General features: G+C 42.3%; 1 protein-coding gene across 2 annotated transcripts in view; it reads right to left on the reverse strand.

The window, feature by feature from the left end:
- Window positions 1-8398: 8398 nt before the first annotated feature.
- The window catches only part of AHCTF1 (AT-hook containing transcription factor 1), a 63636-nt gene continuing 47633 nt past the window's right edge, over window positions 8399-24401 (reverse strand). The window contains exons 32-36 of one of the 2 annotated variants that reach the window (XM_083176257.1): window positions 22662-23140; window positions 15475-17200; window positions 13825-13952; window positions 13458-13555; window positions 8399-8867 (exon numbers count right to left, since the gene is read on the reverse strand). In XM_083176257.1, coding sequence (XP_083032383.1) covers window positions 8675-8867; window positions 13458-13555; window positions 13825-13952; window positions 15475-17200; window positions 22662-23140 — 2624 coding nt within the window. In that variant the 3' untranslated portion in view covers window positions 8399-8674. Of the gene's footprint in view, window positions 8868-13457; window positions 13556-13824; window positions 13956-15474; window positions 17201-22661; window positions 23141-24401 lie in introns of both variants that reach the window. The other variant, XM_083176256.1, reaches the window with a different exon arrangement.

Below are 24401 nucleotides of genomic sequence, written 5' to 3' on the forward strand. Positions count from 1 at the left end.
AGTGTCCAGGAATACCCCATCGGGGGTGCAATAGATGACACATCCCATTTTGCATAGTAAATCTCTACCCAGAAGGTTAGTCGGGGCCGCTGCAGCCAACAGAAAAGAGTGTTTGGTATGCAAAGGCCCGATTGTAACCTCTGCTGGTTTCGTCAGTGGGTAATGTTGTATTTTTCCTGTTACCCCAATTGCCGCTACTGATTGGTTAGTGAAACCCAAGTGAAGAGGAGTGTTGAGAACAGATCTGGCCGCCCCTGTATCAACCAAAAAGGTTTGCCTTACTCCAGCTATATCAACCTTCACCTGAGGTTCTTCTCCAAGGTGTTGAGTTAATCTAACTGGCTGTAGGATACAGGTATGACCTGTTTCCTATTGTCTGACCTGCGTTGCCCTTAGCACAGTGTCAGCCATCAGATGGGGAGGAGGCATGTTGCGTGACCTGTCTGTCTCCTCCCATTGTCTAGGGGCTGGGTATCTCCGTGTCTCACCTCTGTGAGATTCCCATTCTCGCTTATGTGTTTGGTAACTCCTGGGGTTTCCTGCCCTACAATGAGCTGAGTAATGACCTTCCCTATTGCAGTTGTAACAGATAATTGGTTTTCTACCTGTGTCCCTGGTGTTTCGTGGTTGTTGGTATGCAGCTTTGTTTGGGGCATTAGTAAGGGCTTGGATGCTAACCATCATCAGTTTGTCAGTTTGCAGTTCCCTGTGCTTCTTGATGTTGCGGTCGTGGTCCACAGCAGATTCCCGTAGGGCATCCACTGTCATTCCACGCCAATTTGGAAAAGAAGTTTGGACTCTGGCTCTCAGGTTTTCCCTAAGTCCTTCCACCAGCACAGAGACAATCATCTCCCTCAGGTGGGGGTCGTCCTTAGGCTCGGAGACACCAGTGTACTTTGATACCTCCAGTAAGGCCTTTGTAAAATAATCAGCAGCAGTTTCGCCATCTTTCTGTTTGATGGTGAAAATCTTGCTATATTCTACTGCCGCAGGAAAATATACTCCCAACTGTAAGTTAATCAGGCGTATATTCTCCTGGTTGATCTCATCATTTATCTCCTTGTCCACTTTCAATCCACTATCCTGAATGAATTTCGGGATGTCAATGTGAGTGGGGAGACAGGCCCTCAACATGATTCTCCAATCCTTGTTGGTGGGCTCATCAGAGTTTCCTAGATCCCTTACAAATTTCTGGCACACTGCCAGATCTTTCCTTGGGTCAGGGAAATCTGTAATGATGGACCGCAGCTCTAACCGTGTCCATGGGTTTAGCATGGTCATCTTTCTGGTAGGTATCACACCCTCTCTGTCTGCCTTACCATAGGGAACCTCCAGTGTGCGTACAGGGTATGTTTGTACCACATTCGCATTACTGGGACCTGCTTGGGAGTCAATTGTGTCTGTGCTGTGTGGTGCATCATTACCTGAGTCCGATACTATGCTGTTGGCATCAGCCGTCTCCTCCTCCTGTGCTGGGGCCTCAACAGCGGGTTGAGCTTTTCCCTCAATCATATTAATTGCATGAGAGACGGCCAGTGCCAACAGCTGCTCGTTTTCCTCTCGGGTTTCCTTGTAAGGGGATAAGACAGGGTACAGGTTAGCAACGGATACATTATTACTTATTCCTTTCTTATGCGTCATTATCCCCTTCGGCACATATGGGGGTGGGGGAGCTGTTCCTATTGTGGCGGCGGTTGCATTTATATTGTGGCTGATTGCGTCAGGTATTGCCAAACCTCTGTTTCCCCATTGTTCCTGTCCTTCCTTCTGCCACAATTTAAGAATATTTATATGCTTCACTCTCTCCTTACGACTGGAGAGTAGGCATATTTCATCTTTTACTGCCGATAAGATTTCCGGATCGAAGCTACCAACACTGGGAAATTCTAACTTGCTGCCTTGTGTCATTTTTCTCCATTTATTTTGGTAAACAACTGCGAGTTCACCGTGCTTCTTGCACATAATAAAAGCAGCCGATCCTTTTGGCCGGCTTGCTTCCTCCCTAACATGCACGTTATCACAGCGTGACCCGTTATTACCCATAGTTACAGGAATAAACGTTCACAGCTTAATAGATATCGGTGGGTTATTACTTATCTGAGAGCTCCCCAAACACTCACTTCTACAGCTTCCTAGAACATCCCACAGTCAAGCAGGTGCGAAGGATACGAGGTATGATACTCAATCACCAAGTCTTTCAACTAGCAGCGAACTTCTAGCCAACTTGCTTGATGCGGCACAATTTTTCCAGGGTATAACAAACTTGTTTTCCTATACCCCCAAAAATCGGATTTCTAAAGTAGCTAATCGGAAACAAGTGCGTTCCGATGTATCTTCTTGTACCCTCCTAGCGGAATCAATTCCACTGAAGGGGCAGTTCCTATGGGCACGTCGTCACGTGAACCCTAACCTTGTCCTACCTGGACTGTCCTACTCTGGACTACACTGCGCTTGAGTCGTGTCGTCACACACCCGTTCGCCTCAGTTATGTTTCACACTGGGCGCTGGTTACACCTTGGTCTTATGCATATATTTGAAATATTTCTGTACAGAAAATCTTCCCAAGTTGGTAGCTTTTCACTGGATACTTATGCAGGTATAAATCCCTTATAACACTCTATAGGAATCTATTAAAATAATGCTTGAGTTGCTTGTTTTAAAAAAAATGAACAAAAAGAAAAAAACTTATTTTCTTTTATTAATCACCGCCTCATTCGCAGTATATTGTTATACTGTTTAAATAAAGCTAGTGGTTAAATACTGTTCACCTTTGAGTTCCTATGTGTGCTGCATGTGCAGTACCAATGAACAGCCACGTGTGTACATGCACTGTTCACAGGCCGCCGATGAATCGGCCACCCACGTGTTCTATAGTGTATTTGCAAGGTTGCACTCGGGTTTCGCTATACGCAGTAATTGCGCTTAAATGTGGAATAAATCCCTTAACTCCGTCCGAAAGTTACGTATCAAGATGCGAAATAAATCCCGCACTTAATCCGTAAATCACGTACAAAGATGCGAAAATTTCCCGATATGGGCACGTGTGCGCGCACCTTGCGTAATACACAATAGACGCTTTACGTTACTGCAAAAAGGCCCAGGACTTGTCGCCACGTGGCTGAGTCCCTGGTTTTGCAGTAACTAACAAAAAGTTATAGCTTTGCACAGAGGGGATCCTCTATGTACTATAATAAACACAGACTCCACGTGTGCGAACCTTATCGCACGTGGTACATATACTATAATAAACAAGCAGCCCAAGACACTATACCCCGTTAAACTACTTGTGGCAGGCAGAAGTACAGTTTACTAAACACTTAGGTATGATATGCTTTTAAAAACACGTGGCTTTCACTTATTGTACTCCGGGTTCAGCGCTAGCACTTCCCGAACCCCGCACCGCCGCGGACTCGGCCTATCCAGCAATGGAAACAAAATAAATACTTCCACCCTTTTGCTGGTATAGGTCGGGTCGCACGCCTGGTACTGAGTTCTGGAATGTGGAGCGGACGGACGATGCCCCCAATTGTTAATGGTGATTAAAATATAACCAGAGTGACGATAAGTGAAAAGCGTTGGTTACGTAATAAGTCCGCAACCAACGTACCCTTTATACCTAACTACGTGCGAACAAAGCGTAGCGCAGCGTAGCGTACCTTTTATTGTATTGTGTATACCAAGAACCAATACCTTATTCAGAGATTCCTTCGCAGTACTTTGTCTCTAATCTGCGAATATACCTTATCGGACTGTGTCCGCAATATACCTTATCGCTATTATGCGAATAAACAGACACGACCACTGAATAGGATTAAGGAGATTAGAACTCCGTAAAAGGTTTGTATTTAAGTCCCTAATGGACAAAAAGGGGGTTACAGAAATAAGAATAAACAGGTATAACAGGTGATACAATATACTAACAATGAATACTAAACAGACTCTGCTAAGGGGAGAGAAAACAGATACAAGACACAATCAGCCAATCAATACAATAAGGATAAATACCGTTAATGCAACCGTTTACCCGTCTCATCAAATATGCGAAGCGCAGTCCGGTCAGAGCTCACTATCGTTCAGGAATGAACTATAGTCCGGTAGGAAGGTCCAGGGAAAGTAGATGTGCCGAAGAGAGTTTGGCTGCTCTGGGTCGCCTATCTTATAGGGTCAGAAGGGGGAGGTCAAAGGCCATTCTCATTGGTCAGAGATCATATGTCCGGTCCACTGTGATTGGAGGTTAGACGCTGTACCTGGTCTGACCAGGTGCAGGGGAGTGAACTTTAAGAGTCCTTTGTTTGGTGGTTTCGGCGTCAGCAAGGATAAGAACCGGTTTGAGCTAGTTTCCTTTGTTAACTACTTACAACAGAAACTGTCTCTGGAATATGGATTATGTCCATATCTCTCGGGCAATGTACATTGCGATATATTCGCAATGACCGGAATACTTCGCATAATGAGCTGAACGGAACGGTACTAAACACGATACAGATAGATGTATGCAGGGCTAACTAAGCTATGTGTGGCGTTCTAAACCTTTAACTATATTTTACTTAGGGTCAGTATGTATTTATGAATTTATGTGTGATAGTATGGCTACTCTTCTGGTCCACTTTGCCACGCATACTCGGGTATGGAAACTTTATTTGCGCAACTCTGCGAACCAAAATGGCGGCCATACTATCCTAAAATGGCGTGTGTGTAACTCGACTTCCATACACCAAAGCCTGGTTGCCAGGTCACCAAAAGGCTCTTGAATATTATTTTTAAAAGGTGCCATTTTAATCTAATTAGTAACCACAGAAAGGTTTAGATAAGCAAATCTAAAACCCAACATATGGTAGAACTGGTCTCCCATGGCCACACCAGCTACTGGAAGAGATAAACGGCTATGTGTGAGAGGATATGTGGGTAGACCGAGTAGGTGAAAGCTGAAATTGAAGTGAGAGAAGAGGGCTGTAGCGGTCTACTACAGTGAAGCACTACATACAAAGTCCTCAAGTTGTCGGAGATTCTACTACTGTGTCCAGCAATACTATAATGTGTTTAGTTACCACAGGACATGTCATAGCTGCATTAACCACTGATTCTGGCAATCCTGCTTACACTTCAACGTTTCCCAAACTGGTTCCAGCCCAGTTAGTGTCAATTTCAGTTTTAGCTCGGCTTAGGACAGACCCAGCCCAGTATTCAGCGTAACAGGTTCCAGACCAGCCTTCAGCATTATGACTAGATCCAGCATGGTTGCTAACCTTCCACTCTCTATCATTAAATAAAACCTCTTACACACAGGGCCATTACAGCCTCATTTCTAAGCTATCTGTCTAGATCAGACATTCCCAATCACGGTCCTCAAGGCACACCAACAGTACAGGTTTTAGTGATATCCAGGCTTGAGCACAGGTGACTTAATTAGTACCTGAGTTATTCTGATTAATCCATTTGTGCTGAAGCCTGGATATCACTAAAACCTGCACTGTTTGCGTGCCTTGAGGACCGTGGTTGGGAATGCCTAGTCCAGATAGCTTAGAAATGAAGCACTGATTGCCAAATGTGTATGGCCCCTGCAACAGAGATGCGCAGCCCTGCATCAAAACATTTTGTAATAGTTTGACATTAATAAACATTTCCATAAAAATAAAAAGTGGATTCTACACGTAGGTTTTCAAAATACAGATGGGTCCTTCCTCAACTAGTCTCTGGTATGCAATGAGTGACTGCACAGACTATGCATGAAAGCCAGCAGCTCCAATGTGGATATGCCAGCTGCATCTTTTCCCCAAAAAATGCATGTTACTTGCAAGCTGTTTTTGATTAAAACATGAGGCATGACTATTATGTGACTGCCGCTGCGAGATCCCCAAAATATCTACTAAAAATGCCAGTATCGCTCACAGACACTGTTCTTTTAGTATATATACAAATACAGCCAAGCACTAATGGATACTAGTGTTGTAAAAGTGATTGTCACAGGATCAGACAATAGATTAAATTGAATGAAAAACTCCCCTCTTTTTAATGAGTTTGCCCTTGAGTATATTAAAACTAGGACTGTCATAGAATCTCTTCTTAGGGGCCATGTGTTCTAATTATTAAATGAGGTAATCTAGCACCATCCCTATCCAGCAGTATTTACTAGCAAAGGGATATATTCTTGGGCAAGTTTTTCGCACCATTTGAAGTCCTGCAGTACACAGCACCAATTCCTTCCATTTGAAGTCCTGCAGTACACAGCACCAATTCCTTCCATTTGAAGTCCTGCAGTACACAGCACCAATTCTTTCCATTTGAAGTACTGCAGTACACAGCACCAATTCCTTCCATTTGAAGTCCTGCAGTACACAGCACCAATTCCTTCCATTTAAAGTCCTGCAGTACACAGCACCAATTCCTTCCATTTGAAGTCCTGCAGTACACAGCACCAATTCCTTCCATTTGAAGTCCTGCAGTACACAGCACCAATTACCCTTTATTTGGTGTTATTGTGAAACCATTTCAGTGCTGTGTCAGGGATATGGAATTACTGTAGGGCAATGTTTACTACAGCTTTGCTGTGGATAACATCTGGGACTTAGAACGCTGCAGCTGGTTAATTTTTTCAAACAAGCGTCACATTCTCCCAAACAATATGTATGACTCACTGGTAGGAAATTGTGGTCAGCAGGGTAGGCAGTTCCAGGAAAAAATGCATTTTGAATGGGGAGGTCTTGTATCTTATTTACTCGGAATCTTCTTTTGCAAAGGAGAGTACACAAAATAGTGTTCCCATGGTCTCTGTATAGTGTGACTACCCATAATTGAACTGATTCTGTAGCACAGGGGTGTCAAACTCAAATTCATCGGGGGCCGCATCAGCAGTTTGGTCACCCTCAAAGGGCCGGTTGTATCTGTAGGACTATGTGTCCACTCTTTATTATCATAAATTATTGTCACTGCATTCAATTATTACTGTTTTTTGTAATAATGTAAGTAATAACTAGCAGGGAGATTGGCTGGGGGCCTGGGACAGGGCACAGTGACGTGACGTCAGATCGCCTAGCAGGTGACCTGGGCCTCTGGGTTCGCAGGACTCTCGCTAGAGTTCTGGACTGGTGGTGACAGTGGGACAGATAATGATAATGACCCTGGACACAGGCAGCCGCACTGCAGATTTGTGGGCTCAGGCTGCGGCTGTGTGCTGCTGGCCTGGCTCTCTGCCTGCCCGGCCACGGACTCTGGACTGGACAGACTGGACAACGAGACAACACAACTGTGCCCACCCCACTGCCGAACTTACAGTAAATATACTGAACCAACTGATGCCACTGCTGCGCAGCGCGGCACCACAGGCAGGAGGCAGCTCACCGCCGAGCCGGCGTCCAAGTCCGACAGGCAGCCGCAGCAGCATGCACGTCACGGTGTCACTGGCACTGCTGTCAGGCGGGCGTATGTCACACATGGCAGCGCCGTAGCAGCTGCCCACAGGAGGAGCCGGGCACGTCACACAGTGACACTAACAAGTCTGTGTCCACTGTCCTGCCTCCCTCCTCCTCCCAGCGAGCGCCGCGGCAGAGTGACGGTGTCACCCGGCTTCCTCACGTTGTTAGGTATGTCTCTCAGTCTCGAGTCGTCATGTGAGTGTCACTGAATGTGATGTGACACTCACACTGTGATGGCTTCCCGCAGTAATGTAATCGGCGCCAGGAGGGGGTGGGTGGCGGCGGCTGCGCAGGCCACATGACTAGGTCTGGCGGGCCGGATTTGGCCCGCGGGCCTTGTGTTTGACACCCGTGCTGTAGCATAAGTGTAAAAGAAGCCCCCACGCCAGTGGTTCCCAAACTGTGTGCCGTGGCACTCTGGGGTGCCTTGAAGGACTTGCAGGGGTGCCCTTGATTGGTAGTCCAGGACCAATTCAAATTAATGACCAATGTCATTTGCAAATTGTAGACAAACAGAAGTGAATCATTACCACATAACTGACAGTAGGTATAATATCTAAACACAATTTGCTTAATTTAATATTTTCTGATTGTATTAATGAGAAACTTGTCCTAGGGGTGCCGTGAAAAATATTCTGTTAATCAGGGGTACCATGATTCAAAAAAGTTTGGGAACCACTGCCCCACGCTGATTTTCAATAATTAAGCATAGCCACATTTGAAATCAATGGAGACAAGACAATAATGCTCTGCACAATGGAATACACACACTTTTGTGCCTTTCGAGATCAGTATTTGTCTGAATTCTCCTCCGTAGCCAATCCCTACCTTCTTTCCATACCATTTTTAAGGCCACTTACACAAAAAGTAAGCAACCATGACCAATGTACAGTACAAGCCTTATACTACTTTGGGTCAGGTCAACATTTTTTTGTCCTAGGTAACACCTAAAGATATGAAAAAAATATGGTCTTTGAAATTCAAAGTAAAATATTGTTAATTATTTTATTCAACATTCCATGAAGGCATAGATAGATATTTATAAACGTATGAAGATTGATACAAAATAGAATAAAACGTCCTTATCTGGAAAGAAATTCCACTCCATGTAATTTTAAATTTTGTATTTAAGAACATTTACATTATATATATAAATTATTCTCCCGACCAGCATGTTTCAATATTAACTACAGTTTGTTTTATGTACAAATACTTGACTCATTAAGATTTTGTTAAAAAAAAGGGGGAGTGGGAAGGAAAAATCATCTGATCTTCCGGCGTGTTACACGTTTTGTGGTTACTATTCTCCTTGATTTCTTTAATGGATTTTTTTGAGCAGCTGTGGATTCCGTTGATGAGGACTGTACATCGTCTGATTTGACAGTTGGGCTTTCTGGAGGTGAAAGCAGCTGAATTTCTACAGGGGGTGGTGACCAACCCACCTTATCTGAACGCCTGCAGACAAAACAACTCAAATTCAATATGCAAAAAAATATAAAAAATAAAATAAAAAAGCAGTGGATAAAACAGGCAACAATGGAAGTAAAAATAGGTTCATATATTTAAATACAACTCAAATTCCTAAAGTTAAACTACTCCTTAACTTAGTACTGCCCTAATTCTTGCTAGAGTAAGCTCTCATGTACTCTACCTAGTATTTGGTTTCACAGCCACACTTTGCCTACATCAGTGACCCTCAAACTCAGGGGCTGATTTTTTAAGACTGGTGAAGTGATAAAGTTACAGGATGTTTGGAGCAGACTGGTTGGTGCATTTTCACTTCACCGGGCTTAATAAAAAGGGTTCAGTATGATTTAACGGCAGTCATTATAGGACAGTCAAAATACAGACATTTAACACAACAGGTTAACATCCTGACATGTTTCTATGGTTTTTGGTGTCAATGTCAAGTGAACCTCACATGGCACGCTATGCTCTGTGCACTATTCTATTCTCCCTCCATGTCCCCTTGGATAGTGAAGTACAAAAAAAATCAGGCAAAAGTTACTTGAAAACTCATGTGCACCCATCAGCTTGTTAAATGTCAGTCAACTGAACATGTCGGTATAATGACTGATGGTCAATGGGTGTATAACGACCGGTCAAAAATCAGTTGGTTAAGTGACTGCATCCCTAATAAAAAACACTCAAGTACCCCTAGAAGTTTGTTTGCAAGGTCACTGGTGGATTTTTAAAATGTGACAGCTTTGAACCATTAGGGGTTCCTGAGTACAGAGTTTGGTTTACATTGTATGTTCTTCTTGTACGCAAGACATTATTTCCCCCACTTCCTGGTGTTAAGAAACACTATGCCATATGAAAAAAAAAAACAATAGTAACACAAATAGTAATAATGTCAATTAAATCTTAAAAAGCCAGGGAAATGTACTTAACTATATTACACCATGAAAGTATATAGCAGAAAGTGAAGGAGCACCAATTACTGGTTAGTTTTTGGAGGATAGGTGGGGATTTTCACAAATAATGGATTTTTTTCTGCTACACATGTGTTGATTCAAAGATTTTCCATCAAAAAAGAACATTGAGTTTATTTCTAGACCCGAGATTTGCATTTAAAAACTGAACTACTCCGGTAATGGAGGCTTTGAAAAGGAAAAGTGTATTGGATCTGTCTTTATTGTACACAATTTGTGGCCAGAATTTCTCTTTTATGCTGTGTACACATGGTGAGATTTGACATTCGATTTTGAATATATAGTCAAAATCGCATGCAGATCGTAAGCAGATCTCACAGGTTTTTTACCTTTCGATCCCGATGCACACTCCCGTGACAGCACAAATCGAAACCCAGATATACAGGGCAGTAATGACTATATAGTGCAAATTTAATGCAGATTGTATGAATTGTATGTTAAAAGTACAGAGATAGCAAAGATTGCATAGCACTCAAATCTTAAGTCGAATAGCAAGGGAATTTCACCGTGTGTACACACCATTACTGTACTTGTAACTAGGGATACCATTGTCTAACATCTGCTATTGCAAGGTCCTATGCTATGCATTTTCTGGATCAAGGCCTTCCTTCAACTAGGTTTAAAACCAGAGCAATTGTCATGCAGAAATGTCTGAGTGATATCTATAGTGACTACATTTGCAACTTGTTGCATGACTATTCTGAGGTGTTATAGAAAGTATGGTTTGGAGTGTTCTATCTATCTTCTTTGTATGGTCTTTAGTTTACCATTTCTATTCCTTTTCTATATGAGGAATTCCGTGCTTTTATGGTTTACAAATACCATTCTAGTTACATACATTTTGACTGGAACACTTCAGGTCCTTAATCACTTTCCGTGCTACTGCAGTGATTTCCCATTCCCATGTTTGGGTGAACGTGAAGAGTTAAAGAACTGCTCTGTGGGTTTATTTACACCTCTTAGTTAATCATATTTGTTAAGGGGCTAAAAGGATTGGATTGCCACAGGTTCTGTGGCTGATTAAAAACAGGCTTTAGCCAACCACAAAACTTGTGTAAATCATAGTAACATAGTAATTAAGGCTGAAAAAATACGTTAGTCCATCGAGTTCAACCTATCTAACACCGGTCCTATATCTGTACTAAAAGGCGGATATGGTAATCCTACCCAAACAGATTTCTAAACATTCCAAAAGGCACAAAGACTTTAACTAAACAAAGGAAACATGCTGTGAGCACCAGACTAAATATTAGATTAGCAACCAGTAACATGGTGAGCAATCAGAAGTTGGGAAAACCTATAAGCTAGATAGAATGACTGCAGAGCTAGGCACTTTTAGAGCAGGAAGCAGTGGCGTAACCATGGAGGGTGCAGGAGATGCCATGGATATAGGGCCCAGCGGCTGAGGGCAACACTGGCACAGCAAGGCGCAAGCCACCCCCTGAGGAGCCTTTAAAAAACTTTTACAGTCATAAAACCATGGTTGGCGGCTGCGGACAAATAGTGCCTGGCTTATTGATTGGTTGTGTCATTTGGTTTGGCTAGAGGAGCATGGTGACGGTACTCCCGGGCTCTGTGCCACTTCTGATGTCTCATGGGGTAGGCAGAAGCCAGCTTGGAGCACTGACAGAGTGGCAAGTTGGGTGAGATTTGTTTCTCCATATACAAACTCCTTAACAAGCCGCATTTGCCTGCCTTGCACAGGCACAGAGGGGCTGCTGTCTATAGGCTCCCATACACCAGAAAGATATTGTACCCAATCCTACAATCTCAACTGGTTGTATGATGGATTATATGCAGCTTGTGTGCACATCATGTGCACACAATTGTGCAATGCGAGGTCCAGCTGGTTGGTGGACTGGTCCTCTGATCAGATGTGCTGCATCAGTTGGGAGCTGATTGCATGTGCTTTTAAGCACATGTAAATCGGTCGTTTGACTGGTCATACAATCTACATCATTTGAGTGGCAGTTTAGGTGCATACAATCGATTGTGAGATGACTGGTCGTATGCAGCAGCTGGACTGTACAACATATTGTAGGACGGATTGGGTGTACATTGTGTGTCCAAAAAGAACCAAGGACTGCCGGGGAGTTGAACAGACAGGTCTTTAGGCCCCCATACACTATGCAATTTTGGACCGATTCCACGTGATTTCGGCACTTGGGCCGATAAATCGCGTGAAATCAAACCAAAATCGCATGTGTTTGACATTTGATCCGATCCGCGGTCCCGTGCACATCGGACCGGATCAGGAGGTCGGACGTACAGCATGTACGATCACGTCCGACCTCCTTCAGCGGGCGGGCAGGCAGCTCTTCAATGAGTGAAGGGGGTACCCCAAGTACCCGTGAGGAAGCAGTGCAGCCGCGGTGGGGATCATCAGCGTGCTGTCACTGTGTGCAGCGGGCGGGCGGCGGTGATCAGTGTGCCCAGCACCACAGCGGGCGGGCAGCAGCGGCAATTAAAATAAAGTGTCAAATGACTGCTCAGCTATTGATTGGCTGAGTTAGAGCACTCTCAGCCAATCAGCGGCCTCCTTCCGCGGCCACTGATTGGCTGAGAGTGCTCTCTCTCAGCCAATCAAGAGCCGGAGATTCATTTCACTTTTTTTTTTTTAAGTTTGTAATTGCCGCTGTGGTGCTGGACACTGATCACCGCCGCCCGCTGTGGTGCTGTGGACACTGATCACCGCTGCACACTGACAGCCTGCCCCACTGTTTTACCACCGGCACGGATTCTTCACCGTCACCCCCGCCGGCCACTCATTTGAGAGCTGCCGCCGCCCGCACTGCCCCGGTTGATATTTATCACATGTAAAAAATGGCACATCAAGTCCTCAATTGTATGTGAGCCTCCCGTGGAGCTGCCGGGTGGCTCGGAGAAGAATTGGGTCAGACTTGTCCTTAGGACAAGTCGGCCTAATGTATGGGGGCCTTTTATGTTGTAAGACCACCTTATGTGTGCAGCAGTGGGAGCTGTGCTGGCTGCTGCTGCGGAGGGTAGAATCCCTCCTACATTCTTTATTCTGCAGGTGAGTAGGTGCTGACCGCTGATGCTCTGGGACGTCGATCTATGTGGACTGGAGGAAAAAAAAGAGAAGTGCAGGACACCAATGCAGTGTGCTGGAGGGAGGGGACTATTGGCATGCCATGTTCTAGCATGCTGTGTACTGGGTGGGAGTTCCGCTGCTGTGTGCTACCTTATGCTTTGCTGGAATTGAAATGGATGACCAACGCTTGGGATGCCAGCGGTCACAATACAGACACCAGCCTTGAGGAGGATATCCAGACAAAAGTCAGGTAAGTATACTTTATCCCTCCCTGACCCCTAACCCTATCTTCCAGCACCCTTAACTCCAGTCACAGCTGATCCTAACTCTCTCCAGGAAAGTGCCTAACACCTATACCCCACTGCCTTGCCTACCCCCCCCCCCTTCTATAACCCTTACCTTCCCCCTCTCTGTAGATACAACACCTATCACCACCCTTTCCAATTAAACAATTATAAGCAATCATTTTAATTAAATTAGGAATAAAAGACTGTCAATGACCCTACTTGTGAAATTGTAGAGCGAGAAGGTGAATTGTATTATTGTAAGCTTACGTACTTGTCCTGTTTCTTTACTTTGTTTTTAGGAGGTCTGCCCCTTCGTTTTGGTACAGGGGCTTCAGCGTCTGTCTCTTGGGATTTCAGGGCTTCTGCATCCTACATAAAAAAAAAAAAATAAAATAATAATAAAGAATTCAATCATATGCATCCTATAGTTTTCAGTAAAAAAAAACAAAAAAAAAACACTGTGGCACAAGAGCCCATTAGAAAAGCAACAAATTGTAATTTCCAGCATATATTCAGGGATATATCTTGTCAAAACTTCGTTAACACATCTATTATAATCCTTACCCATGATAAATACTCAAATGCAAATGAAGAGTAACAAATTCACCACCAGAATAAAAACAAATGTTAAGACTAACCTGGTCCTCAAGTGTTACTTTAGCAGGTGTTCTAGATGTCCTTGTCCTCAATGCGGGTGGAGAGAAGACAAAATGAGAGGCTACATGTTGCTGTAATTCCAATGAAGAGATTGCAGAAGGAGTTTGTTCTGCTAAAGTGAAATAAAAAGAACATTTACATTTAATATATATACACACACAACTTAAGTCTGAGGTATCTCATTTAGACATGTCTCCTGTTCATCAGCGACCATCAGTGGTCGAGGAGGCCAGCAGCACTTTTAATTGCGCAACAGAATCTCAAACCCATTTGTTTTGTATACGCTGATGAACAGGAGACACTGAGCAATATATTGCCGAGATATATTAAGCCAGTACACGGAGCTATATATTGCTGAGCGATTTTAAGCCAAAATCGCTCAGCGACTTCATTGCACCGTGTGTACACAGCTTAAGATATTAACTTACTCGGTCTGCAATAGGTCTTGAAATATAAAAATGCAAAGAGCTACTAGCAGGAGATATCTATCTATCTATCTATATATCTATCTACACACACACACACACACATACACACACAGTATCTGAATATTGCTGAAGCCTATCAGAACTGAAGATATTTAGAGGATGTTTTAGCACGCAGTTTGGAAGTGCAAAAGTTGGCCATAACAACTAATTCACTTTGAGGTACCCTTTATTAATAGGTAGAAGTGGATTGGTTGTTAGGGGCAATTTCTCCAACCTTTACACAACTTGATAAGTCAACCCCATGGTATGTCTACATTGTTGACTGTCACAAGACTTCTTTGCTTTCAACTATAAAGAAAATTCCACTGGTCTGTATGTGAAATCCAAGTATAATACTTTAATTTCTGCCAAAGTGCATTAAATATTTACATATGACAGGAAACCGTGAAATTACTACAAAAATAATTCATACCCTGATCAATTTGTATGTTTGCTTATGGTTTTTGTAGTCTTCTAAACCAGGAGTGGCCAAACCATTACATGAGACCTATTAAGAGTTTGTGTTTTTTAAACACCAGTGAATCTGTAAAATGTGTCTTAGAAATAAATGTACCACACTTTTGACATTTAGTAATCTTTACACCAGTGCACTAGCTAGGTGGTCCGGAAAACATGAACTTTTTGTAGATCTTCTAGGACCAGTTTGGCTAGCCCTGTCCTAACCTAAAACTATTCTCTTTATAAAAATTTTAACAAATGCAGCCATACAATTTCTCAACAGTTAAGTAGATGCTGGTTAAAAACCAACCTTTTGGCTTTGGGGTTTTTGGGCGTTTTTCATTTTTAAGTGTTAGTGGGTCTAGATAGCGAGCCATTTTATTCTGCTCAGTGGTGTTTTTCAACTGATGTCTGCTTTTATACTGTAATTTGATGGTCTTAGTGACCGCTTGTAAGGCATGTTGTTATATTACATTTTCTTACATACTGCTGGACGCGAAGCCCTGGATGGCGCCTCCGGGTATTTGTGTGTCTGTGCTATGGAGAGTCAACATTTGACTTTATGTATATACAAATATGTCCTATGTTATGTGCACCTTTTCTGTAACAAAACGATCTACAATATATTGTAATGTTTTTGTTTGCTTTCATATGCAAAACCAATAATAAAAAATAAAAAAAATACTAAAAAAAACAAAAACCAACCTTTTGTATTTTTTCTTCGTTTTGGCGTAGGAGAAGAGAACTCAAATGGAACAGCAGCACTACCCAGAAATGAAGATGCATTACTAGATCTAGTCCTTGTAAAACGTGCGCTTCTCTTCTGTTCCTCCATACCAGCATTATGCACGATGTCTTGGCTCTCTGGTAACTGCAACCTTTCTTCAACAATGACCTCTGAGAGTAAAGGAAGTGCATCTTGCCTAGATGGTCTGACTGCAGCATTTTTTTTGTTGTTGAAGCTTCTAATGGCTGTAGACACTTGATCTTGATTTGTTAAAAGACGTTCTTCGGGCACAACTGTGGTTTCCCCAATATCCGCTTTGTTGGCGGTAAATTTTCTCACCCTTTTCCGAGGTGTATCCATCATTTCCTCTTGCGACTTCATATTTTCCATTCCCTCAGAACTTTTTTGATCAGTCTGATTTTGGGATTTAATCCTTGACCATCTCAGCCTCTTAGGAGAAACAGGTGGGCTGGAGTCAGGCTTGTTTGTGGCTTGGGATGCATTAAGTTCAAAATGCTTTACCAACTCATTTACAGCATTTTTCCCCCTTCGGCTTCTAGATGGTGTAGTAAATGGCTGCTCAACTTCAACATTCTTAACAAAAGCTTCTTTTTCACTTTGAGGTACCGTCTTCGATGATCTTGTTATTCTGGTAGGCGTCACAGGTATGGAAACGTTTAGCTCGACAGGATCATTATTTATTTGATCAACTGTTGCTTTCCCTCTACGTGTTCTTGATGGAGAGGATGGCATCTTTGGTGTAATTTCTTCAACTAGTTGTCGTTGCTCTGCCAGAGTCTCGGTTTTCTCAGATACAGAACTCTTTGTCCTTCTAGAAACCCTTATTGTACTAACCGTTAGCTGTTCCTCAGGCACAATTGGTAACGTTGCTAGACTTTCTGTAGTCTCTTTGGCTTTTCTACCACCTTTCCTGGGAGTGGTCGAGAATTGAACTTCTGAATCATTATTACTCGGAGTCAACTTTGTGGAGTTCCTTATACTTCTGCGTGGGGTTGGAGGTTTTAGAGGTGAAGAATTATCTTTACTTGGTGAAGTCTGTAGTTTGTTGGATTCTGTAATTGATTTTTCATCTTTGTTTTTAGGTGGTGTTATTAGTGGCACAGATAGATCGTCAGAGTGTGTTTGCTGCATTTCTTTTCCATGTGATATAGAAGATGTATGAGAATTTTTCTTTGCAGACTCATTTTCATAAACAGTCTCACTGCTAATTTCTGCCGTTATATCCTTACTTATAGTAGCTTTCAAACCAAATAAGGCTTCTGATATGGGCTTTTTAATTGGCTCAGGCACACAAGGCAATATTTCCATATTCTTTGCATCTTGTTCACTGCAAACACTGATGGTATTTCCAGAGGATTCATCATTAATAGGATTCTGTAGATGTATATTTTCGTCAATTAAAGTGCAAGAAACCATAGAAGGTGCTTCCAGTGCTTCATCATGAGGAATAGCTTGTTCAAGTGGTTCTAGGTCTACAGCTTCATCTACTTGATCACCTTCAAGTATCAAAGTAAAATTATTGGCAGCGGCAAAGTGCTCCTCTTCATCATCCTCTTTTTCACCATCTTCAGATTCTTGGCCATCACAAAGTTCAAATTGGTTGCTATGTACAAGAATTTCAGCATTGATGTTCACTGGATACACCTCCTGATAGGTCACTATTGGTTCTGGTATTTCAACAGTCTACAAAACAAACAAACAAAAAAAAACCAAAACATTTAGTTGAAATTAAAAATCACATACATTCTTATATACTCAAGACAGAAGATGAGGATAAAGTTGGGAGGCAATTCACAGCCTAAAAATTTACTTTGAAAACTAAACAATATAGAATACAATTGCATTTTTTTCTTTTTACCTATCCTTTATTTCATTCACAGCATTAAAAACGTAAATGCATTTATGTAACATAGAACGAAGTCCAAGACCTATCAAAATTTAGTAGCTGGTAAATAAGCAAGGAGAAATGTTGAACCATAAAACTTAAGCATGACATCCTCATTTGTGGGAGTGATTATACAAAAAGATTGTTTATGTCAATAAAGACTTCCACCCACTTCAATATCTCCCCTGGGCATATGATTTCTTTAGGGAGCGCTGATGGCAGCTTTGCAAATAGGAAATCTTTACACATGCATTCTCTCTTATGTAATAATTTGCTATGGTTATGTTAATTAGGGCTGATGTGTTGTGAGGCATCTCTAAAAGTTACAATACTCAACCATTGCTAAGCCTGGAGGGGACCAGTCCCTAACGCTGCAGATAGTGAATGCGGACCTAAGCAGGGGCAGAAGAGATTGCAGCCTTACAGCAGAGGATTCAGAATCCCGACGCCGGAATCCCGACAGCCGAAACGCCGACAAGGGGTGGTGGGGGGGACGACGTGGATCACCCCCCCTTGCGGGCTCGCTGCGCTCGCCACGCAGCGGGCCCAGTGCCTCGCTATGCTCGGCACACTAATTTATTCTCCCTCCAGGGGTGTCGTGGACACCCACGGAGGGAGAATGTGTCGGGATTTCGGCGGTCGGGATTCTGAACGCCGGGACCCCGACCGCCGGGATTTTAACTGCATCCCACAGCAGAAACCATGCTCCAGACCTTCAACAGTCATATGTCCCCTTTGCTCCCTACAGGGAGAGGAGATAGAAGTAAACAACTAGCAGTCACACGACCACTGAGTGTTTAGCTAGCCTGAGTGCAGGTATCATTGTTGAGTAAGGGGATGTGTATACAGTCTAAGGCAGGCATGTCCAAACTATGGCCCTCCAGCTGTTGTGAAACTACAGGTCCCATCATTCCTTGCCACAGTTTTGCTATTAGGGAGTACTAAAACTATGGCAAAGCATGCTGGGATGTGTAGTTTCACAACATCTGGGCAGTACGGATGGTGTAATGGTTAGCATTACTGCCTCACAGTGCTAAGGTCATTGGTTCGATTCCCACCATGGCTCTAACTGTGCGGAGTTGGTATATTCTCCCCGTACTTGCGTGGGTTTCCTCCGGGTACTCCGGTTTCCTCCCACAATCCCACAGTATATATATATATATATATATATATATATATATATATATATATATATATATATATATATATATATATATATATATATACACTGGTAGGCTAATTGGCTCCCAACAAAAATTAACCCTAGAATGTCTGTGTGTGTACATGTGGTAGGGAATATAGATTGTAAGCTCCACTGGGGCAGGGACTGATATGAATGTTCAAAAATATTCTCTGTAAAGCGCTGCGGAATCTGTGTGCGCTATATAAGAAACTGCTAATAAATAAATAATAATAAACAAACATCTGGAGGGCCACAGTTTGGACATCATCTCAGGAATTTTAAAATCAAACCATTTGCTCAAAATGGGTGGAAGGGTTTAAACTATTTAACTCTATCTGCTGTCATGAATATTACAAAGTGTTCAAATAATTTGTTTCAAACCTTCTGCAGACAGATTAAAAAAGGGGGGGGGGCATAAGTATGGTACAGGTTTTTCTAAAAACACAGCATATAGATGTTCCACACCAGATGGTAGTTCTGAGCAGAGACCAGCTTTATGGCCGGCACTATGCTTAAGGAAGAAAACCCAAGCCCTCAAGAAGACTGGCTTCAACAACCATCAAATAAGAGTCATCCAAGGAAGGTCCTGGGCTAGATAGGTACCTTGTTGAAATATGTGGGCACAGAGGCAGAAGCTCACAATGATCTAGCATAATTTAAGACAGCTGCATACTGGCACAGCAAAGGTCAATCCAGAGCCACCGGGGTGACAGGCCTACCTTGGGTTCACACTGGCAAGGGTGGGTTTACTCCAGACTAACACATCCCTGGGATAGTCATGGCACCCGCAGTCAAGGCAGGACAATAGGTTGCATCAAAAACTTGGGAACTCTGCAAATTAATGTAGTGGTCATGAGGTACACTTATGGAAGACCACACCTCCAAACCAGTTAGTCAAACTCAGTATTTGCAGTGAACAAGATGCAAAGAATATGGAAATATTGCCTTGTGTGCCTGAGCCAATTAAAAAGCCCATATCAGAAGCCTTATTTGGTTTGAAAGCTACTATAAGTAAGGATATAACGGCAGAAATTAGCAGTGAGACGGTTTATGAAAATGAGTCTGCAAAGAAAAATTCTCATACATCTTCTATATCACATGGAAAAGAAATGCAGCAAACACACTCTGATGATCTATCTGTTCCACTAACACCACCTAAAAACAAAGATGAAAAATCAATTACGGAATCCAACAAACTACAGACTTCACCAAGTAAAGAAAAATCTTCACCTCCAAACCCACGCAGAAGTTTAAGGAAATCAACAAAGCTGACTCCGAGTACTAATGATTCAGAAGTTCAATTCCCAACCACTCCCAGGAAAGGTGGAAGAAAAACCAAAGAAACTACAGAAAGTCTAGCAACGTTACCAATTGTGCCTGAGGAACAGCTAACGGTTAGTACAATAAGGATTTCTAGAAGGACATAGAGTTCTGTATCTGAGAAAACCGAGATCGTGGCAGAGCAACGACCACTAGACGAAGAAATTACACCAAAGATGCCATCCTCTCCATCAAGAACACGTAGAGGGAAAGCAACAGTTGATCAAATAAACAATGATCCTGTCGAGCTAAACGTTTCCATACCTGTGACGCCTACCAGAACAACAAGATCATCGAAGACGGTACCTCAAAGTGAAAAAGAAGCTTTTGTTAAGAATGTTGAAGTTGAGCAGCCATTTACTACACCATCTAGAAGCCGAAGGGGGAAAAATGCTGTAAATTAGTTGGTAAAGCATTTTGAACTTAATGCCTTCCAAGCCACAAACAAGCCTGACTCCAGCCCACCTGTTTCTCCTAAGAGGCTGAGATGGTCACGGATTAAATCCCAAAATCAGACTGATCAAAAAAGTTCTGAGAGAATGGAAAATATGAAGTCGCAAGAGGAAATGATGGATAAACCTCGGAAAAGGGTGAGAAAATTTACCGCCAACAAAGCTGATATTGGGGAAACCACAGTTGTTTCCGAAGAACATCTTGTAACAAATCAAGATCAAGTGTCTACAGCCATTAGAAGCTTCAACAACAAACAAAAATGCTGCAGTCAGACCATCTAGACAAGATGCACTTCCTTTACTCTCAGAGGTCATTGTTGAAGAAAGGTTGCAGTTACCAGAGAGCCAAGACATCGTGCATAATGCAGGTGGAGATAATTATTTCACCTGTGATTCTGTGTGGAGACATGGAAAACATGCACTGTTGGGGGTACATGAGAACCGAGGCTGAGAACCACTAATCTAGACCTTTAGAGCCAATCCCGATGCCTCTCCCCATGAGCCACTCCCTTGTATTGCTTAGCTTAAAATTGTTCAGCAAAGTCACTTAGCACAGATTGCTGCATTTGTATGGGCGATCTAGACGCCGGGAAAATCGCCCACCCCAAATTGCTCAGCACAAAAACAGTTTAGCACACATCTCAAACACATATATGAACAACAACCACCACATTTAAATTGTGAAAACACCCCCATTAGATAAAGTGGGTTTAAAATTTACAATCATAGGAAATTCAGACAGCTACTGGCAGTACAACCATTAATTAAATACATAAATAAAACAGAATGCTTTAAAATGCAATTTATGTGAGCCAAGGTGTGTATGGATGTTTAATCAGGGTTCAGTATTTCCTACTAGGGTTTCCCTAGTTAACATTACTTTGGTCCATAAGTTTTTTTTTTTCCAAATAACGCTTAAGGTAAATATGAGCATACCTGGGATATGTGGCCACAACCTATATATGCAAGGGGAGTGGTCTCTGGTTATGCAGCTTCCTTGACTATATAGGTCAATAACTACCTCTACTACATTCCATACTCTGTATATACGTACATTTTCCCTTTTTTTGGTATGCCCATGTGTGAACAGATATCCCTGTATTTGTTGTCCTTTCTACAGCTCTTCAAACTCATTTTAATGGGTTAGATTTTGTTATGCTATGGGAGATGCTGTGATTTATTCTGCTATTTATTGCAAGTTCCTTACTCTAGTTTGCAAGTATTTTCTTTGTTATATGGTATGATTAAAAAAAAATTAAAATATGATTTGATTTAAATGCAATTTGTTAAAAACTTAAGGCCAAGCAGAAGAGAAAACCCTGGAAGACAGCAGAAAGTCTAACCCTGTTCTCTCAAGGAACAGATCCACACATATAAATCACAAGGCAGAGTCAAGATTAAGTTCCACCCATGAAGTTCACCTTCTGCCGTACAGACCTAAACGTTCCTCTAAGAGGAAATCACTTAATCTTGCTCCAGGCAGCCTGTGGAGCATGCACAACTCCTATCCTAGGGGAAGGTGAGCAGCTCCAGAGACAGACCTGCAATATGGCATCTGCCATCTCCAAAGGGCTAGGGTGATAGCAACAATCACTGGCAGATCTGCTCTTAGCAACATCCTACATGGGAAACAAGAAGCAGGGGAGGATCTCCCTGCCAACTATGCCACAATGCTGGGCATAGGACTTTAAAGTTGCACACTCCAAGTCCAGCCACTAAGTATTAGATGAGCACAAACTTACAAGGAATTAAATAAATTGAATAAAAAAAAAATGACACCAGGGGGGCTAGCTCAACAACTTGATGCACTTCTAGAGGTTGCAGAGGGGAGGAGCTTATTCATAGCCAATGTTAATAGGCAGATCCTTCAGCCATCTCAAAACACACAAATTTGATTAATACTGTTGTAAACGCATTAAAAAATTCTAATAGTCCATCAGGGGACACTGGAGGCCATCCCTTATGCTCTGGAGAAAGATCAGAAAAACAGATGAACAAGAGCTCAATTTTTTCTTTATGTACCCTTGTTTTTGCACCTCTATAGCTCATTGTGTTAGTGTCCCCACAATGGAGTAAGTAATACTAAAGTACCTCAATTTTCCCTTAAACATTATACTGGCCTGAAAAGGCAGGTGCTGTATTGGTCACCATTGCAACTGATTTGTTCAGCACTGGCATTGCCATGTCTATAACCAAATGTTGACATATCTGTAAAACCAAAAGATTACTATAGATAAGACTAAGGTATCCAATTCATTTAAACTGGTTATTACAGTGAACGTGTCAGCCATTCAATAGAATTACCTGAACCTCCACACAGTGAGTCAATGAAGAAGTGGCAACTGGAAGGTCTTCATCCAATAAAACATTTTCTTCCACAAACTGAAATTTAACTGCTTCAGTTACTTCCATTTCTTTAAGGTGTTCAGAATTTACTGCTTCATCAATCACTTCAATTTCTTTAAGGTATTCAAAATGTACTGCTTCAGTTATTTCAATTTCTTTAAGGTGTTCAGAATGTAATGCTTCTTCAGTCACTTCGATTTGTTGAAGGTGTTCAGAATGTACTGCTTCTTCAGTCACTTCCATTTCTTTAAGGTGTTCAGAATGTACTGCTTCTACAGTCACTTCAATTTCTCTAAGGTGTTCAGAATGTACTGCTTCTTCAGTCACTTCCATTTCTTTAAGATGTCCAGAATGTACTTCTTCAGTTACTGCCATTTCTTTAAGGTGTTCAGAATGTACACTCTCAATTTCGTCACTATCATGAATACTGATAACTGCTGCAAATAAAAGATGGAGAACATCGGCTAAAGTCTCAATGAATTAGGTACAATAGACTTTCGAAAAAACAAAAACATCTGAATTTGAGATAATTATATTGTGCAAACATTAATGTGTTCACTTGAATAAATTAATAAAATTGCTATTCCGGATATAGGATTTTTGCTGTGAATTTACTGTGAATTATTCCCAGGAAACCATTTGGAACACTGCAGCACCTTGGTGTACATAAGGTGCTAGTACTTGAGCAGAGAACAACGGATTACAAAATGTATTTACAGTATCCCATAGTCCCTATGCCTTAATTATGGCGTTAAACCTAGCACATGGTGCTTCACCACAGTTTATAGTCAATTTGGACTCCGTGTCAGGTAGCAGCAAATAAGATACTAGCCTGTATAAAAAGGAGCATGGAAGTTAGACATCAATGTAATATTACCATTGTGCAGGGCACTTGTTAGACCAGGGGTGGCCAAATTAATCCTCGAGATCTACCAACGGTCCACGTTTTCCAGATCACCTAGCTGGTGCACAGCTGTAGTCATTACTAACTGTCACATTTTAAAACCTGCTGCATTCATTCCTACTATAGATCCACAGTTTGCCTGGAAAACATGCACCGTTGGTAGATCTTGAGGACAGGTTTGGCCACCCCTGTGTTAGACCTTATCTAGAATTTGGAGTCCAGAGAAGAGCAACCAAACTGATAAAAGGGATGGAGACCTTAGGCTATGTGTAAAGACTAGCCAAATGTTCACGCCCCCCCCCCCCCCCCCCCCCCAAAAAAATAAGGCGACCATATTGCCAGCGATTGGAGTGTGCACCAGCGATAAATCGCCCGGTGCGCGCTCCCGTTTTCAGCCCCCTAATGGTCGCTTGTCGAAGGAGCATGCTCCACCGACCAGCGACTTCCCCTGCCTCTTCTCCCGGCAGTGTGTAATTTACATCAGCGACCATCTCTGGTTGCTGATGAAATGGGACACTGAGCAATATTATGATTGCTGAGCAATATATTGCCAGCGATCATATTGCCCCGTGTATGCACCTTTAGAAGGGCAGTAATATTGTGGACCTCTTCCCTGCGAGGTGGTGTCGGCAGATACAATGACGTCCTTTAAATTAAGGCTAGACAATCATTTATTAATTAGATAAAAACATCCATGGATATAACGTAATCAAAAACTTGATGGACGCAAGTTTTTTCAACCTAAACTACTATGTAACATCAAGGTGTGTATGACCTTTTAAAGGTGTGATGGT

This window comes from Crinia signifera, chromosome 3, assembly GCF_055691185.1.
Source record: "Crinia signifera chromosome 3, ASM5569118v1, whole genome shotgun sequence".
NCBI classification, from domain to species: domain Eukaryota; kingdom Metazoa; phylum Chordata; class Amphibia; order Anura; family Myobatrachidae; genus Crinia; species Crinia signifera.